The sequence below is a fragment of the Acinonyx jubatus genome, chromosome B2 (assembly GCF_027475565.1).
Source record: "Acinonyx jubatus isolate Ajub_Pintada_27869175 chromosome B2, VMU_Ajub_asm_v1.0, whole genome shotgun sequence".
Taxonomy (NCBI): Eukaryota; Metazoa; Chordata; class Mammalia; order Carnivora; family Felidae; genus Acinonyx; species Acinonyx jubatus.
Genome location: NC_069385.1, coordinates 105,259,513 through 105,278,299, shown reverse-complemented (window position 1 = coordinate 105,278,299; position 18,787 = coordinate 105,259,513). Strand labels below are relative to the sequence as shown.

At 47.2% G+C, this 18,787-nt stretch overlaps 1 protein-coding gene across 1 annotated transcript in view; it reads right to left on the bottom strand.

The window, feature by feature from the left end:
- The window catches only part of TNFRSF21 (TNF receptor superfamily member 21), a 71,942-nt gene extending 55,459 nt beyond the window's left edge, over positions 1 to 16,483 (bottom strand). Inside the window, exon 1 of the mRNA XM_027057605.2 lies at positions 15,995 to 16,483. Within this exon, the coding sequence (XP_026913406.1) occupies positions 15,995 to 16,081 (87 nt within the window). The 5' untranslated portion in view covers positions 16,082 to 16,483. The remainder of the gene's footprint in view (positions 1 to 15,994) is intronic.
- Between the last annotated feature and the right edge of the window lie 2,304 nt (positions 16,484 to 18,787).

Sequence of the window (18,787 nt, the reverse complement as noted above, 5' to 3'; positions counted from 1 at the left end):
TTACTGCTAAGGAGAAACACAGAGTCCCGTGAAGGGGAGGTTAGCACATGCTTCCTAGCTCAGGGATGTTATGGAAGTGTTTGGAGTCGTTCCGAAGGACAGAGAAGCAGAATTTAATTCTGCACAGGGGGAAGGGAGGGCAGATTAGGCAGAGGGAGCCCCACAGCAAAATTCTGAAGCAGAGGGGCACCTGGGTGGCCCCGTCAGTTAAGCATCTGACTCTTGGTTTCGGCTCAGGTCATGACCTCACGGTTTGTGGGATCGAGCCCTACATCGGGCTCTGCGCTGACAGTGCAGAGCCTCCTTGGGATTCTCTCTCCCTCCCTCTCCGCCCTTCCCCTGCTTGCATGCTTTCTCTCTCTCAAAATAAATAAATAAACTTAAAAAAAAAAAAAACCTGAAGCAGAATAAAGCTTAGCTCAAGAACGAAAAAAGTTTAGGTGGCTCTACCTCAAATGCAACACAGTGGCCATAGTTAAATTTGGAGAGGCTCTGAATTTTTATCGTAATCCAAAACGCAATGAGAAGTCACTCTGCATTTATATGGGGGGGGGATACATATAATCACATTTGTGAATAAAAAAGTTAACTGGCAGCAGAGTAGAGGGGGAAAGTGGCTGGGGGGAGAATGGATGAAAAAAGGTGAAAGCCGAAGTGAAAGTCAGGGGTGGCTGGGATTAAGGGGGTGGCCATGGAAAGAGAAGAAGGCAATGGATTCGAGAGGTCAGAGCAGCTAGATTTGGTGAACAATTACCTATGGAAGGAGAGAGAAAAAAATCAATCATCTTCATATCAGACTTGAGAGCACCGTTCTCGAGGCTGCCCCTGAAGCCAGGAGCGTGCACCTGTGGGCCATGGCAAGGTCAGGAGGTAGGGCTCCGAGCTCCCCATTTCTGCCCCAAACACAGCAGCTCTGATTTACCAATTTGCTAAGGGGGCTGGGGCTCCGAGTAAGAACTCATTTGAAGGAAGGATTACTCCTAAAACAAGTTTGCAAATCACTGCACTTGGGGGACCTCTAATATCTCCTCCAATTCCAAAGTCAATGGCAAAAACCCATCTGAGCTACAAAGCTGGAGGACAGTCCGTTGAGTGTTCGACTCCTGATTTTGGCGGGGGTCATGATCTCAGGGTCGTGAGATCGAGCCCGGAGCCAGGCTCCATGCAGGTGTGGAACCTGCTTGAGATTCTCTTTCCCTCTCTGTCTCTCCCCTGCCCCTCCCCCCACTCACACTCCCTATTAAAATGAATCTACTATATAAGTATTGTCAGCCTGTGGGAAGACCAGACCTGAATAAGAAAGGATATGTGCACTAAGGTTTAGAAAACAGAAGACGAGTTTTTGTCCAGGTTATGCCTTAAGATCAGTTGCACCTTGCCTCACATGTGTGTCAAATTAGGTACGTTGTACTAGATCCTATTCAACTCTAACCTTCAAGATCATATTCAACTCTGTCTGCGGCTATAGGTCAAGTTCCACCTCCTCCATGAAGGCTTTACAATTACTCCTACGTCTAGGATTCCAAGCAGATGAGCAAGCTCTTCATCACATTTCCTGTTTCTAGTCTTCATTTCAGTGACTAATTACATCTTGCTGGTAATGTTTGTTGATGGCCTCATAAGTGTATATATTTATCTTCCCATAATGATTATAAGCAGCTCAAGGCCAGGGACAACCACATGGATTGCATTTCCTTCCTTGCTGAACCACTTCAATAATGACCATGGAAATCATAAACAAAGCAACCTCTGAGCCAGGGGTCAGCGAACTAAATCGCACATGCTACCTATTCTTGTAAATAAGTTTTACTGCAATGCAGCCATTCATTTAGGTATTGCCTATAGCAGCTTTCAACTACAACAGCAGAGCCGGATAATTCCAAAAGAGACCAGATGGCCCACAAACTTAAAAATATTTACTATCTGGCCTTTTATAGGAAAAAAGCCAACTAATACCTGGTCTGAGAAGTCAAAGAAAATGTCAAAAAATGCAGGGACCTGGAGCCTACTCATAGGAACCCTCAGACCTTCTCTCAGTCTAACAATCAGTATTGAGTTCTTGGCTTCCTTTGTTGACACACACACCAAATCTGATCCATTTATCCCCAGCTTAAAACTCAATAGCTTCGAGGGGTGCCTGGTAGCTCAGTCAGTTAAGCAGCCAACTCTTGGTTTTGGCTCAGGTCACGATCTCACAGTTCGTGAGATCGAGCCCCACATCAGGCTCTGCGATGACAGTGCAGAGCCTGCTTGGGATTCTCTGTCTCCCTCTCTCTCTCTGCCCCTCCCCTGCTCATGCTCTCTCTCTCTCTCTCTCTCTCAGATACATACAAACTTAAAAAAAAAAAAAAAAAACCTCAGTGGCTTCACATACGACTTAGGATGAAATGCAAAATCTTTCACAGAGATCGGACTTCCTCTGCAATATCATCCCTGCCCTTCTCTTCCTAACTTAAATCAGGTTTCACGTTGTCCCCTCCCCTTTTTTCCTATGAAACCCATAATTTTGCAGTGGTACATCTGTCAAGTTTAGGTGTGCCTTCCCACCTGGACAAGCTCCATGAGGACAAGGATAGAGTCTGTTTCACATACCGATGCTAACGCAAGCCCTCAAGGCCTGTACCCGATTCATGACATACCTGACGAGTGTTTATTGACTCAATGAGTGGATGTGCAGACCACAAACAATTAGAAGCAACAAATTACAGTGTGATGGTACAGAAGCGGCTGCTGGAGCACAGGTATGAGAGCCAACGTGAGAAAGCCAAAAGGCCTCCACAATGTAGCCATCAGAATCCAAGTCTGGCAGCCTTCGGTGGGCGGGCACACAGTCTGTTTCACCTCCAAAGACACTAAGGACACATCACCGTTTTAACAGAACCATGCCTGATGTACAAGAATCACGTTGGGCGGGGCGCTTGCGATGACAACCAGATGTCATGAAGAATTTAAAACATCCCTCTTCCTTTTATAAAAAAAAAAAAATCACAGTAATGTGAGACTTGGATTTGTGAGAGGTATAATGAGATTATTCTTCAGAAACTATTTATGTTCCACCCTAGTCGAAACTTCAGTTCTTGGGAAATTTTCATTTATCCGGGATGCTGATTTCACCGGCCATAATGGATAAATAACCAAATGTCAGTGTACCAACCCTCACCGTACAGGATGTGGGAATGCTATAAATGCTTAATGAGTAGCCAAAAGGCAAACCCCTGGATAAACCAAATTGCAAAAGAGGAAAGAGGCAGCTCCAAAATGACCAGCTGTAAAGGCCCCCAAGGCTGCCACACTCACCTTGGTGGCCCACATCACACCGGTCCTGTTGTCACTTCTCCTCTAGGGCACTGGGATGAGACTGAGGACCAGAAGCACCCAGATGTGCAAACATAGGTCAGATTGCTGATGTTTATAAATCTTGAACAAGTCTTATCCCATGACCTCATCCTTCAAACAAACGGGAAAGAAAATCCCCTGCGGTTTACCTGTACAATGTATTTATGCCATTCTTGCTCTGGATCAAATTCCAGTAATTTTTCATGGAAAATGAGTAAGCTCAAGGCAGTGACAGACTTCTGCCTACTCACAATGGGCAAGCAGGAAGACTGCTTTTGAGTTTGCTAGAGAAAATGTTTAATGGCACGTCAAACTATTATTTTAAGAGGGATCTCAGTTACTGTGATATTCTAACAAAGACAAGGCAAGCAAGTTATTCCTGAGATGGTGACCATAAAGCCTACCAAATGATGCTCAAAAGGCAAAAGCCAGGCAGAGCTAGGCACCCCCAGAATTTCTGACCATTTTATTATGAGAGTCACATCAAATTTATAAGAAGCAGACATTGCTGGGAATTCTCCAAATTTGAAGGGGAAAAAGAACGGTATGAAGAGGAAAGCTGCAAGGACAAAGCTTCCACAAAACACAGATCTGTTCCCAGGTATGTTATATAAATTTGGTCAGCTTCTTGCATTCCCTATTATCTACGCTGCCTTAAAAAGGTCTTCTGTTGCTAGGGCAAAAGCAGGGACTGCTGTTAACGTCGGCGAATATAAAGAAACACCGAGGCTAGAATGTGCTGACTCCAGGGCTGGAAGGAGGCGAGCTCGGGGCATACTGGGAAAAGGAAAAACACAGGCACAACTTAACCCAGATGCTGTCTGGCCTGGAACCTGCAATGCAGAGGAGTGCCCGCACCCAGCACTGAGTCCTTGGACCACAGATTTCAGCTCCTTCCATCTAGGCCAGTGGCTAATTCCGTGGGCCAGGACCCTCGCCTACATGGGGAAGCCACATTATAAACAAGACAGTGGTCAAGGTTTAGGGGAAACACTTTTCTGCGCTCCCTGAGCATTTATAGAATCCTCATATAAACCAAGGCAACACTAACAACACCAGCCAGGGCAACGGTCCCGGCAGGAGAGCATAAACAAGACCTATTTTAGCCTGGCGTGTGCCCTGCAGGCTGGCTCCACCAGGTCCCGGCTGTAGGATCTTGGCGAGTGACCCAACCTGTGTCTCCGTGTCCCCATCAGTATAATGGCGAGAACTACTCTCCCAAGACTGTTTTCAAGATTCATTGTTAATACAGATAAAGCGGGTGTAACACGTGAGACACAAGTCAGCCCCCCGGATATTGTAGTTATTTTAATCATCACTCCTTCTGCTTATCACATTACTATATGGTAGCTTCATTGCCTTGGGATTAGACAGTCTCCTAAAACACCCCAATTAAAATGCAAATGTCCAGTTCCTGAGAAGTGCATCAAAGACACCAGATTTTAGAGGCGCCTGGGTGGCTCAGTCGGTTAAGCGTCCGACTCTTGATTTCGGCTCAAGTCAAGATCTCAAGGTTCGGGAGTTTGAATCCCACATTGGGCTCCACACTGACAGCATGGAGCCTCCTTGGGATTCTCTCTCTCCCTCTCTCTGCCCCTGCCCTGCTGATGCTCTCTCTCTCTCTCTCTCTTTCTCTCTCAAAATAAATAAATAAAACGTAACAAAAAAAATTTTTTTTAATTTTAAAAAGATACCAGATTTTAGAAAGCTGTAATCCTAAAACATTCCCTACTAGCCTTGGAGCATGCTACAAAAAGCAAAAAACAGAAAACAAAATACAGAGTGCACGGTGAGGAGTTAAGAGACAAACAAGGGCCAACTGACACTTCAAAAAAGATTTAACATGTAAACAATACATAGCAAACGAGAAAACACAAGAGAGGAGAAAGGATTTACTTTCAATAAAGTGTACTTCAGACAAACGGAGCAGCAGAATTTCAGCAAGCATGTTCCAGAATGAGTTTCCCTGACCTGGTCCAACAGGATGCTCATGCTCTTGGGTCTGAAACACGGGGAAGAAACTCCCGCCAGTCTCCTGCTTTTTTATAGCCCAGTCCCCTGCTTTTTTATAGCCCACGAGCTAAGAATGATTTTTACATTTTAAATAGTTGCGGGCGTAGGGGGGTGGGGGTGGGGGTGGGTGGCTGGGGTGAGAATCAAAAGACAAATAAAATTTTGTGACACATGAAAATTTGAAATTCAAATTTCAGTGTCCACAAATCCAGGTTTATTGGAACACAGCCACGCCCATTCTTTTAGGTATTGCCCAGAGCTGCTTTCAAAGCACAAAAGCAGAGTTGAGCAGTTTCCACAGAGACCACATGCCCCTCAAAGCCAAAAAAACACTATCTAGCTCTTTACAGATAAAGTGTACCAACCCCTGGCCTAAAAGTTTAGGAAATACTCCTGATGGCAGCCCTCCCAGAGGCACAATTCATATTAGCCTGTTGTGGCTCCAGGAGGCTCCGCAGGAGGGCTGCAGAAAATAGTGACTTCGCTGAATCCGGCATTTCCCAAACTTTTTTGGGAACTGGCCATACAATCCTTTACTCACGCAAGATGGATGAACACCCCGCAGAACACACTGACGCAGTTTCCACCACCAACGTGCTGCTCGAGACCAGAAAAGTCAGCTAACCTGACGTTAAAAAGATCAAGCATAAAATTCAAAGCCGTCAGAATAGTCGGTTGAGCCCGACTGTAAAGAGATCCATTTCTGACTATTAAAACAAAACCAATGACAACCAAAGACCCTCTCGGACACAAAAAAGAGGGGGCTTAAGAATTTACTCACCTCAATTTTTGTTATGAAATATAATGTTAAAAGTAGAACATAAAAATGTGTGCCACACACAGCTAACAAAAGCTTATAACCAAAAATGTAACGAATGAATGCAAATGAGGTTAACATAAATTCCACCCAACAGCTGAGACAGAGGACAACATGAGTAATTAATGACAAAGGTAATTATCACATGGATAAACTTATGACACCCTAGCAATCACCGAAATGTAAACGTGGGCAACCAAGGACCCTTACATATCTATATTAAAGCCGCATAAATAAATTAAAATGATAAACTCCAATGTTGGCAGCCTTGTGGGCTAGAAGACACATTTATAGTTCCTGGTGGCACTCTAAATTAATTCAGTCTTTCTAAAGACAATCTGGCAGTATGCAGCTAGAGCCATAAAACGGTTCATTCATTTCCCGTGACCCAGCAATCCACTTTGGGGAATACACCCCAAATATACCTCACTTTTGGGAACAACCCAAAAGGAAAAAGAGCAGTTGGTCTGTACAGAGACAACTTCATCAGTGCTGCTCGCTTGCAGAGCAATGCCAATATCCCAGGCGTCCACCAACGGCAGGGTGGCTCAACACATGGCCAACCGGAGGAGAGACGGCTATTTAAAAATGGCAGGCGGGAAGGCTTGAACTACATGAACCACAGGCACCTCAAACTGACCAACACACATCCAAACTTTGGGTTCCCGAGCCCAGCCACCCCTCCCCCAGCTTTCCCCTTCAAAGTAGTCAGACCACCAAAGACTCCACTCAGGAACCAGGGAGTCCGGCTTGATGACCGAGTGAAAGCTGTCATGCTTTCCTTCAGCTCCTGCCCCCTCACATCTCATGGTCAGTAAACCCTCTCCAAAATCTTTCAAATCTAGCTAGTAATCCCCATCTTCCCTGCCACGACCCCAGAACCATAGTCTTTCCCCTGAACTAACAGCAAAAGAATCCAACTGGACCTCCTGTATCTCCAGGCCCCCTTCCTTCCTTCCTTCCTTCCTTCCTTCCTTCCTTCCTTCCTTCCTTCCTTCCTTTCATGTTTATTTATTTTTGAGAGAGAGAGAGAGAGACACAGAGCATGAGCAGGGGAGGGGCAGAGAGAGAGGGAGACACAGAATCCGAAGCAGACTCCAGGCTCCAGGCTCTGAGCTGTCAGCACAGAGCCCAACACGGGGCTTGAACCCACGAGCTGTGAGATCATGACCTGAGCCGAAGTCGGACACCCAACCAACTGAGCCACCCAGGCGCCCCTACAGGTCCCCTTTCTAAGCCTTACTTCACAGAACCACCAGAGTGATCTTTAAAAGAAATCTCATTAAGGGGCGCCTGGGTGGCTCAGTCGGTTTAGCAATTGACTTCAGCTCAGGTCATGACCTCATGTCTCATGAGTTCAAGCCTCTCATCGGGCTCTGCGCTGACAGCACAGAGCCTGGAGCCTGCTTCAGATTCTGTGTCTCCCTCTCTCTCTGCCCCTCCTCCACTTATTCTCTCTCTCTCTCTTTCTCTCTCTCTCTCTCAAAAATAAACATTAAAAAAATTTTTAAGAAATCTCATTAAAATCATATTACAAGGTTGCTTACAACTGTATGCCCAGCGACATCCTGACATGTTCACATCTTTAAAGGGCTTGTCCAACCTGACCCCTGCCTGCCTCTTCAACCTCAGCCCACACTTCCTTTGCCCCTACTCACTGAGCACCAACTGCAATGGCGTTCTGCCTACACTCTGAACATGTAGACTCCTTCCTACCTCTGGACCCTTCTACATGCTGTTCCCTCTCACTGGCATCCTCTTCCTTGTGCTCTTTCAGAACATCGCCCTTCCTGTCTTCCCTAATAAACTATGAACTCCAAAAGGGAAGGAGTAAAAGGCCACGAAAGGCCTTTTACTATCACACCCAAAGTCTAGCAATGCCTGACATTTTGCAGTGCAATTTAGCAATGCGCCGTAAATATTTATTAAATGAAGGAAAATGTCAGATAAGATAGATGCATAAAGGAAAGCAGAATACAAGCAAGTATGTATACATCAGTTTTAACTACTCGTAAATGTGTGTATATCAAAGAATAAAAATGAATTGGGAAGAGAAATCCATACCCACTTGGTTCCTCAAGTCTGCCAATCTGCTTAAGTTTAAAATGTCCTTTGTTAATAACTCAAATACCCTTCAGTTGTAGCTCAAAGTGTTGAGATGCAGCTCAAGACCCAACTACCCTCCAGCCTGTCTAGAATGAATGGTTAGTTTAGAGCGAGATCCTGGACTCCTAGAAGTAAAGGAAGAGCAAAAAGTGAATGATAACCAGTTAAATTATTCTGGAAACCTGTTACCATTTGCCTTTGAATCTTTTCCTCCCTCCCCGGCCCATTTCTCTTAATCCTGGTGAAGCCAACTTGGCCGTACCTAGGATGAAATCAAATAATGGTCTTGTCTCAAGAGTTCTTTGAGAAACCAGAATCCCAACCTCTTTCCCAGAACCAATGGTTAAACTTCTCCTCATCCTTGGCCTTTCTTTAGTCTACTCAGCATCTACAATCTAGGAAGAGATATGTTTAAAAGCCCGCTTAAGAGAATGCTAAAAGTGAGTGTCAGAAACCACACACAAACACATGACTTACGGGATCGTGCAGATCATGGAGTTCAACCAGTTTCTAAGAGACCTGCAAAGTTACTGAAGTAAATACTACTAACAGATGAGGCAAACCCATGCACTAATCCTACACAAATAACCAGGCTGGCAGTGAAGAAAACCCTACCAGGTCCTCAAGTTCTCCGGAAAAGTGAGTTAAAACTACTTGCTAAGCAGAACCCCTGTCACACCGTTACTCACTAAGCAAATATTTGTCAAAATGACCCAAGGCGTAGGAAAGCAAAGCATCCATTCCCTAGTTATAACATTTCAATTTGCAAGAATATCTTTCCATCCTAACCATGGCACCATCGTCCGTCCGCTTCCAGTCCACACACACACACACACACACACACACACACACGTTGCTCTTACTTTATAATCAGCTGTTCTGGCTAAACTTCCTAGTGCCATCACAGGGCAGAATGGCTTGCCAGGGAGAAAGGGAAATGTTCGACTCTCAGGTAAAATCATTCCCTTAACGAGAAACAAAATTCCAATAACTGAAGGTTACTTGTTCCCTACCCACAACTTGGCCGAGAAAGCATTGCGTACGAAGCCACAATGGCCTAGATGGGAATCCTCTCTCTGCCACTTGCCAATTGCTTGACCATAACTTCTCTCACACCTCAATCCCTTACTTATAATATGGGGCTAATGCTACTACATCACAGACTTGTAAGATATACTGAGATCATTTGTAGAAGGTATTCAACACGATGTCAATGGTAATGTCAATAAACAGGAGCTTAGTAATATCCACATCAGTGATTAATATGAACAGCCATTAATATTCCTCCTCTTTGGGCTCTCGGTGCAGAAGCCTTCTTGAATTCACAGCTGCTCTCATTTGATTCTGGGACTCACGGACGCAAGCCTTTCCTGCCTCCTAAATCCATTAAACTGAGGTTCCTTCTCCCAAAACAGATCTGCATACAGCTCCAAGCGGATGACCCACCAAGCAGTTCTGGTGGTGAAAAGGCAAATGGAAAATGATATAAGATCGGGGAAAGAGCCCCTGCTATGACGTAGCTTACAAAGCCCCCTTACTTCTCTGTTGGTTTCCTTTTGTTCTTTACTTTGCAACAAAGCCTTAGACAGAATTTCCAAATCTCCTAAATTTTGTTTAATGTTTATTTATTTTTGAGAGAGAGAGAAAGGGAATGAATGGGGGAGGGACAGAGGGAGAAGGAGATACAGAATCCAAAGAAGGCTTCAGGCTCTGAGCTGTCAGCACAGAGCCCGACGTGGGGCCCAAACTCACAAACCACGTGAGATCGTGAACCAAGCCGAAGCTGGATGCTTAACTGACTGAGCCACGGAGGCGCCCCCATAATTTCCAAATCTTCTAAAGAGGAGATGGGGCTATAGAGGTCAGTGTCCTGACTACCCACCTACACCCGGCCCACTCTCACCCTGCTTGAGCTCCCTTGGAGCAAACTTTCCCTCCACTGCAAGCATCGGTCTCTACAAGGCCGGGATGCTGATCAGGGTGGGGGAGGGGGGGGGGACAGCCAGAATCCAGGGAGAATGGACCATTCCAGGACTCTCCACCCCTCAGGAAGAGTGAGGTCAAAAGCGTAAATATCCGTGAAACCACGGGTTTGAATCAACAGCCTGAATATCAGTGAGCCTCACCTGTCTGCAGCCCCAAGGTTAGGACACACTCACTGACACCTGCCAAGCTCCTCCCTGGTTATACCTCTGCCCGGGGTTCCTCTCCCCTGGACTCAGGCCAGGAAACGGGAGGTGGTAGGAAAGCCAGGTGGCAGCAGAGAAGCCAATTTCAGACTCTTGTTTATTTTTTGGTACTTGACAAATACAAACACTCGGACAAAGCCAGTATTTATTCATGATCTAGCACCCCTCCCCAGTTCCTAAAGAATCAAAGCTCAGCAGCTGCTACCCCGGCAGCAACAAAGCCCAGTGTCCTGCTAATGCTAAACACGGATCCAATTTGGGGGAACAAGTTGACTCCTATTAAGGCTTCTGTTTTCATTCCATCAAACACACATATCTGTGCCTGATGGCCCAGACTGAATCTGCTTCAAATGGTCATCGGGCACATGCCCAAAGGCGATGACATACCCTAGGTTCCTCCAGTCACAGAGCAGAAGCATCTGAGTTTTCCAGGAAGTTGCCAGTGACTTGGCCTCAGCAGAATTTGCCAGGCCTGTTTGGGGGGGAAGAGGGTCAACAGCGTTTAGTGCTTACTGGAAAATAGACGTTGCCATTTATGCAGTAATAAGTCACTCAATTCATACTTGCTCCTAAATAGTCTGGCGATCTGACTATTTCCTGGCATCAATCAATCAATCGATCGATTGATCAGGTTTACCCAAGCCAATTATGCGTTATAAAGAGCGGTGGAGTACAAAACCAATTTGCAGCTTGTCAATGGAGTCACCAAAGACTCACTTTCACCCCTCACTTTCACAGATGGACTCAAAGGCAGAGTTGAAGTGGGATGTCTCCACATTCTGATCTACAGTGCAGAAAGTACACAGATCACCTGTTAGAGAGCCCCTTAAGCCACACCTACTTGCCTCTATCCAATAAGACATACCTGGAGAAAGTCACCTTCTTCAACCTGTCCTGGAAAAGAGGGCATTAACTGTTTGGACCACATCCAGCTCGGTAGCCTTTGTGCAAATTTAGCCACACTAAAACACGTATAATTTCGCCAGTTGGTGATCTGTGTCTATTTAGTCTCAGGTTTTTTTCCTTTAACTTAAGGTAGTGTACTTTCCACAAGGAATTTTTTTCTTGCTGATCTGGTTTGCCCGTGTATTTTATTTTACAGTAGATTTTTGTCTGTTTGTTTTGGACTGAACCTGAGGCAGATTCAGCCATATGCCTTTGGAAACAGTGCAGATTGAGAAAGCTTGATCCTATTCTACACATTTTGACAAGGGGGATGGGAGATTCACGGGGTAAGTCAGAAATCCTGCGTTCCAGTACAAGTCGGCCCTCCCTATTCTTCCGATTATAAGTCACTTCCCCTACCAGTGCTAATGTAGGTTATTCTGAGACCTGGGAAGGTTTTTCTTCTGCTGGCTTTCAAACTAAACAAGCCAAAGTCACTTAAAGTAGTCTAAAGATTTTAACATCAACCACACGTTGTGTATTACTTTGAGTACATTCATCCACGGACTCCATATCAGCCCTACTGATAGCCATGTGCATTTTACATACCACAGAAACCGTGCCTGAGGAGCAAGATCCAAATCCTAACTCATCCCTGGGTTCCCACTGCCTAGTACAGCGCCTCTCTCAGAGCAGGTGCTCAGAGTAGGTTTGCTAACATGGAAAGGAAATCAATTCCCCTAATCTAGGCTCTTGTCTTCCCTCCAGCTTTCCCTTGCCACTTTCCCACTCTACGATTTGGAAGTTATATTAAAGAAAGGAGAAAATCTTTTGGATATAATACCAGCTCTGATTCAGAGTTCTACTTGAACTTGCCATCAAGTGCTTCAGGACTTCAGGCCCCACCAGACCACTCCAGGCATGCCTAGCCCAATAGGCAAAGTCAAGTGCCAAGAAGCTAGATGATTAACTTCAATAAGCGCAGGGCAGGAGGTGACACGAAGCTAGACATCCAGTCTCAATGACCCTGGCATTACTTGGTACTTTCTAGGCCGGCACATGGCTGAACAGGCTCCTAGAACGAACGCCCCTCTATCTGGAATTCGTAATATGTGCAGAATAGCAGTTTCCAAAACTTCAGGCCTCATTTCCTTATCCATTACGGTTCCCTTCTCTTCTGACTGCCTCCCTGCCAACATTCTATCTTTCCGGTCAAAGCAAGCTCCCTGAGAGCAGGAGACCCCTGTGAGTGTGTCCTACCTACTGGGCATGCCCTTGTAGGGCATTCCTTAACAACGGCACAAACTTCAAAGCCTCACTTCTCTCCAGACTTTCGGCCTGGAACACATAACATTTCATCTCTCAGTTTCTGGTTTACGTTTCTCATTAATACTCTGCAACAAACCAAACCACCAGTCTCAACTTTCCTCCGGTGAGCCTTCGGTTGCTACACTTCATCGTCTAGCAATTTGGAGTTGTGAAATGGGTAAAGTGGCACAGGAGTGAGCAAGAGTACGAGCCGAGGAGTCAGGCGCTGCTGGGTCCCGGCCCGAGTGCCATCACTAATGAGCTGTGTGGCCCAGCACAAACCAATGAAGTTTTTGCAGCCCTAGGTTTCCTCATCTGTAAAATGAGCATAACACCACCTGCTTTGCAGAGATGTTGGGAGTAAATGAGATACGGTATATAAAGCACCTGACTCTATATATATATGTGACTTATATATATATGTGATATTGTATGTTATGTAGGTATCATAAGTTTTTTTTAAAGCTTATTAAAGAGATATGAGATTTTCATACAGTTAGCCTGTCATCCCGAAAAAACAGTGTCAAAAATGATGACAATAATGGGGTGCCTGGGTGGCTCAGTCATTTGGGCTGCTGACTTCAGCTCAGGTCATGATCTCACAGCTCGTGAGTTCGAGCCCCGCGTCGGGCTCTGTGCTGACAGCTCAGAGCCTGGAGCCTGCTTCAGAATTCTGTCTCCCTCTCTCTCTACCCCTCCCACACTCACGCTCTGTCTCTCTCTCAAAAACAAACATTACAAAAAAAAAATTTTTTTTTAATTTTTTTTTAATGTTTTATTTATTTTTGAGACAGAGAGAGACAGAGCATGAATGGGGGAGGGGCAGAAAGAGAGGGAGACACAGAATTGGAAACAGGGTCCAGGCTCTGAGCCATCAGCCCAGAGCTAGACGCGGGGCTCGAACTCACGGACCTCGAGATCGTGACCTGAGCTGAAGTCGGCCGCTTAACCGACTGAGCCACCCAGGCGCCCAGAAAAAATTTTTTTAAATGATGACAATAACAATTATAGTCATAAAAAGAAGATATTTGAAAAACTAGAGTAACTGAAAGCCATAATAAAAAGAATATTTTATTGAGTGCACTCTTTTTTAATCTAACTGCAATATGTGGGTAGAACACTAACTTCCCCACTTCCCCCACGAGCGTTCTGAGCACCTGCCATGGTTCGCTGGGCTCCAGTGCCTTGTGTCTGCCATTTTCACATGGCTAAGAACTCCAAAGGGATAAATAATCCTATACCAATATCATGAGATCATCATTTTACACATTAGCAATGCCTATCCTGAGGACTGGGCTTGCAGAGTGGGGATGGGAAAAAAATAAAAGACATCACCTCGTTGGGTGTTAGAGCAAAATCCCTGGTGACCCCTGGTACACCCTCTCGGTCACCCTCAGGACAACTGGGTCAACCCCAAGCCATTTCATGGACTGAAATTAGTTGCCAGGAAAATACAGACGCTCACTTGAGTTAACAGCCTGAGATAGCCTCCAAGCCCCCCTATAAATCTCATTTTTAAAAAAGACAGCTACACTTGAATTCTCAGGTCTTTCGTTGCAAATCCAGGGCACAATTTTTAGATAAACTGAGTTTAACGATTTCAGAAAAGGAGCATGGTTCTTTCTCTGATGGTCAAAGCAGTGGAGACACTTTCATTATGTGGAGACCTTCCTTTAAACACCTATCTCATGCTCAAATGTAAAATGAATGAAATATCACACGGACTCAGGATTTAACCGAGGCAAGGACTGTGTGCGGCATGTAATAATCAGATATGTCAGAGGGACCAACAGGCATGTGGTGGGTAGAGGAGCATGGAGAAATTCAAGGACTGATGTAACTCCACTGATGTTAGGGTCAGTGTTCCCATGGGCCGCGATGGGTTTCTCTCCACACCAACACTGTTAACCCAGGTCCACTGCTTGAAGAGACGCCCATCCCCACCCCCTTATGCTCAGCATCCCTCCCACTTGTTTCAAGGATACAGATCTTGACTTTGCCATTACTATTAATGGGCAGAAAAGACGCTGAAAGGAGACTGGGACTTGCCTCATTATAAATGCTAACAGCACCAAACTTTTCTTTAGCCTCTCTTTTCCCCTTAAGACCTACACTCACACAGGGAACCAGAGCGTCTGTAGGATGAATTCCCAGGCCATAGCAACTGCAATGCCCTGGGATCTAAGAGATCTTGGCTAACCAGCCATTAAGCCCTTTTCGGGAAGGAGACAGCGAGCCTGCCTTTCCCTTACACAGCCCAGCCATGAAAATAGGCTCTTGTCTTTTGTTTTTGTTTGGGTTTCAGCTAAGAATCTCTGTCCTCCCTCCAGAGACAAAAAGACAGGCATGGGAAGCTTATGGTGGCTCAAGGGCTTGATCTCAATTTTTCTTCCACCTGACTCGCCCCCTCCCTTCTAACATTTGGAAAGGGGAAGGGATCTGGGGAAGTTGAGGATAAGTTTTAGGTCAAGGGGTGGTTTCAGGCTTTGACCAGGTAAGCGAAGGAGGACTAGGTCCAGGGCACGCCCTGGAGGCTGAATGCGGCTCGGGTGAAGAACGAACCTGCTCCCCTTTGCAGGGTCACCTGCCTGGCCGCAGGTAAGCGAGCGATAGGAAAGGCTGGAGCAATTCATCTTCCTTTATGTGGGTCTCTCCCCCTCCCCCCACTCAAGTGGCAGCGAGCTGGCTGGCTGGGAGCCTGCGCTTCGGAGGCGCCCGACAGCGGGTCTAAGGGTCCTTTTTTTGGCACGCAGAAACTGCGACCCACCCGAGGCGCGGAGGAGAGGTGGGGGAGGGGCGGCCGGCGCGCCGCTCGGGAAGGCACCGCGCGGACGCACCTAGGTCTCCGGCGGCCGGGGCGCACCGGAACCGCTCTCCCACTGCGGTAGCATCCCGACACGACACTGCAGCTGCAGCACAGCGGCGGCCGCCGCCCCCGGCGCCCCGCCCCGCAGCCCCCGCTCCACGCCAGGCGGAGGGCGCAGCGGCCGGTGCCTGTGCCGGTGTGTGGAGGTGGTAGGGGGCACAGGGGGCCCGAGGTGCGGGAAAAGCCCCAAAATGCGCAGGAAGCCGGGGGGCCACCTCTAGCGCCTCCTCCAGCGCAGCCAGACGGCGAGGAAACCAGTTCGCCTTCATTCCAGAGTCCCGGCTGAGCCCGGTGGTTCCCCCAGACGACCCGGGTACCTTCCCCTCGGCCTGCACGCTCCGCCACCCCCACCCCCACCCAGCCGGGCGGACCCCGCGCCCCCCGCAGCCCCGGCCCGGGGACCCGCCCCGCTCCCGGAGCGCGGCGCCTTGGGCTCCCGCGCGCCCGCCGCCCCCGGTCTCCCCGCGCGCTCACCAGGAGAAAGGAGCCCGCGATCATCGTAGCTCTAGCGACGCGGCTGCAGGAGGCGAGGGCGGTGCTGCTGCTCGCGGAGGTCCCCATGGCTGAGCCCGGGGCTCGCAGAGGCGCCCGGGGCGCGTGGCCCCCTGGCAGCTGGAGTCGGCGGCTGCTTCTGCCCAGCGCCGCATCCACCGCCGCTTCCCGGGCCGGGAGCCCATCTACCTCCAACACCCCATGTGCACTGCGGCAGCCGGGCAGCCGGGCAGAGGAGGGAGGCGGCGAGGGAGGCTCCGGGGGCGCTCAGCACCTGCCCAGCCGCGCGGCCGCCCGGGCGGGGAGAGGCAGCGGCGGCTGCAGCCCGCGCCTCCCCGTGCTCTCCTCCGACAGCGGCTGCGGAGAACCAGGGAGGAGGGCTGGGCGCGAGAGAGCAAAGGAACAACTTCCCATAGCGAAGCCTCCAGCCACTGCCAACCACCCTCCACCGCTGCCCAGACCGGCCGGTGAGGGACTGAGTCGGGTGGCCGCCGGGCGCGGGGACACACGTGGTGGCGCCGAAGGGGCGGGGGATCGGCCCTTTGTGATGTCACCCGGGAGGAGGCCGGGCTCTTTGTGCGATCAGCACCGGGAAGGCGTTCCAGGTCGAGCGGGGAGGGAGAGGGTGCCCCTTGGCGTTGGCTGAAGGAACTGCAGCTGCTTTTTGACCCGGGGAAACCGCGGCGAAGGTATGCCCACCCCTGGCCCAAATTTACTTGTTTTTTCTAAGACGATTCTAAGTAAATTATTTCTGCGACAGGCGCCCATCTGTGGCTGTTGACGCAGTGATTAAAAACAGCCAAGCACCCTAGAACACGTAGATGATCTGCGTGTCAAAAATATACCAGTGAGTTGGTTCTCAAACCTGGCTGCGTTTTCGAATCACCTGAAGAGTTGAAAACACACGTATGCATGCCTGATCCCACCCCAGAGATTCTGATTTAATCGAAAATGGGGTGTGGCCCGAGCATTGGGATTTTTAAAGGTTCGCCAGGTCATTTTACTCTGGAGCAAACTCCGAAAACATCTGGGGTGATGAGCACAGTTGAGGAAACCCAGACTAAGAGTTCCAGACTCAGAGTCTGTGGAGTTGGGTCCGTGGGTGGTCTTTGTGAGGCCTTGGAAATCCTTGAGATGTGTGGGCAGGTGCATCTTTCTAATTAAAGGATCCAGTGTTTTGAATCAGATTATCACCGAGATGAAAAACATTTCTTCCCCCCACCCCCCCAAAAAAAGTGTTAACATTTTGTAGTTGAGTTTCAAATGCCGTTGTGGGCGGGTAGAAAGGAAGTTAGTTAGCACAGTGCTTCAGAAGTAGGAACAGCCAGAGCGTTATCTTGGATAGTTAACATCTACATTTCTGAATGTGAGATACGACCCAGCATCCCTTTCTTTGGAGGGAGTCCGTCCCCTGATTGTGACCGCCTTGTCTGGTACCATGGTGTCCATCGTCTAGATACTGACTGCTCATAAAATACTGTATTGAACCTGCCACTTTCACTCTGTCATCCTCATTTGTCAGCCCTGTGGTGCTGGGCTTGTTCTAGCTTTCCTTGACCCCTTCTAGTTGAAGGTACACACTTTCTCAGTCACCTGCTTCAAGACTCACCCAGTACCCCTGAAGATAACCTATTAAAACAGAGGTGTGAACTATTCATTTTTTGATTGACATATTTGTGCTTTGCCCATTGTTCTGTGCTTGCTTGGAAGATGATAAATAGATAGATAGATAGATAGATAGATTCATTCCAATCTCTTATTTCAGACATCTGTCGGTAAAGAAAAGGATTATCCATAAATATTAAAGGGGGGGACCATAATGTGTAACCTCTGGTGAAATTAAAAGAACGTGTAGAAAATATTACCACTCAATATGTAGTTTGGGGAGAGGGTAATGTTTGGATTTGAATGTCTCTAGCTATTTCCAGAAGTTCAAGAGAGTGAGGGTTATTTATTGTGTCTCCATATATAAGGGTTTCAACTATTTCTTTAAAAACTCAAAGGACTGGTCAATATCATCATGTTTTTTTAAAAAGTTACATGGGTGTAAAAAAGTGGGGGTGGATGGGTGAGAGTGACAGCCCTTGTTTGTTAGCTAGTTCATTTAACTCCTCACAACTAAACCTACCTTGCTCAAAGCTGGAGCTGATTGATTTGCTTCGTGAACTTGGGCAAATTTCGGGTTTAGGTTTTGGGTTACTATGCAGGTGTAAGGAGTCCTGTCTTAACTGTCTCTCTTCTTAAAAGAAGTTTGAATTGTGATTTCACCACTCACAAATTTTACCATTTCCCCGGTGTGGTATTGATCACATCAAGTTGAAATTAAATATCCATTTTGAGGGATGAAAACTTCACTCAATCCTGTTTTCTACTAACATTTAAGTAAATGTCCCTCTATAGGAGTCATAAGTGGATTATGGATAATTTGAATCTAAGTGGGGTGTGAAACTGTTACTTTGAATTAAAATATATGAATGATCTTATTTCACTTCGTAAAAATTCTTCAACTATTCATTAACTCATTGCCACATTTTCAATATGGTCACTCAGATATGTTTATTTTCTGGGAAAGGATGGAAATCCAGTAACCCATAAGGATTAGCTTTGTCATATTTCTGCCACATCACACTCCAACTCCCATCTCCTTATACACCTCCCAGCTTTGGGCTTTTTTTCACATTTCTGCCATTGCTACACATTTCTTCTAGGCTTCCAGTTTCAAAATCATTGTTGATTCTTTTCCCTCTGTTAGCGCATTTCCAGTCAATCTGCTTC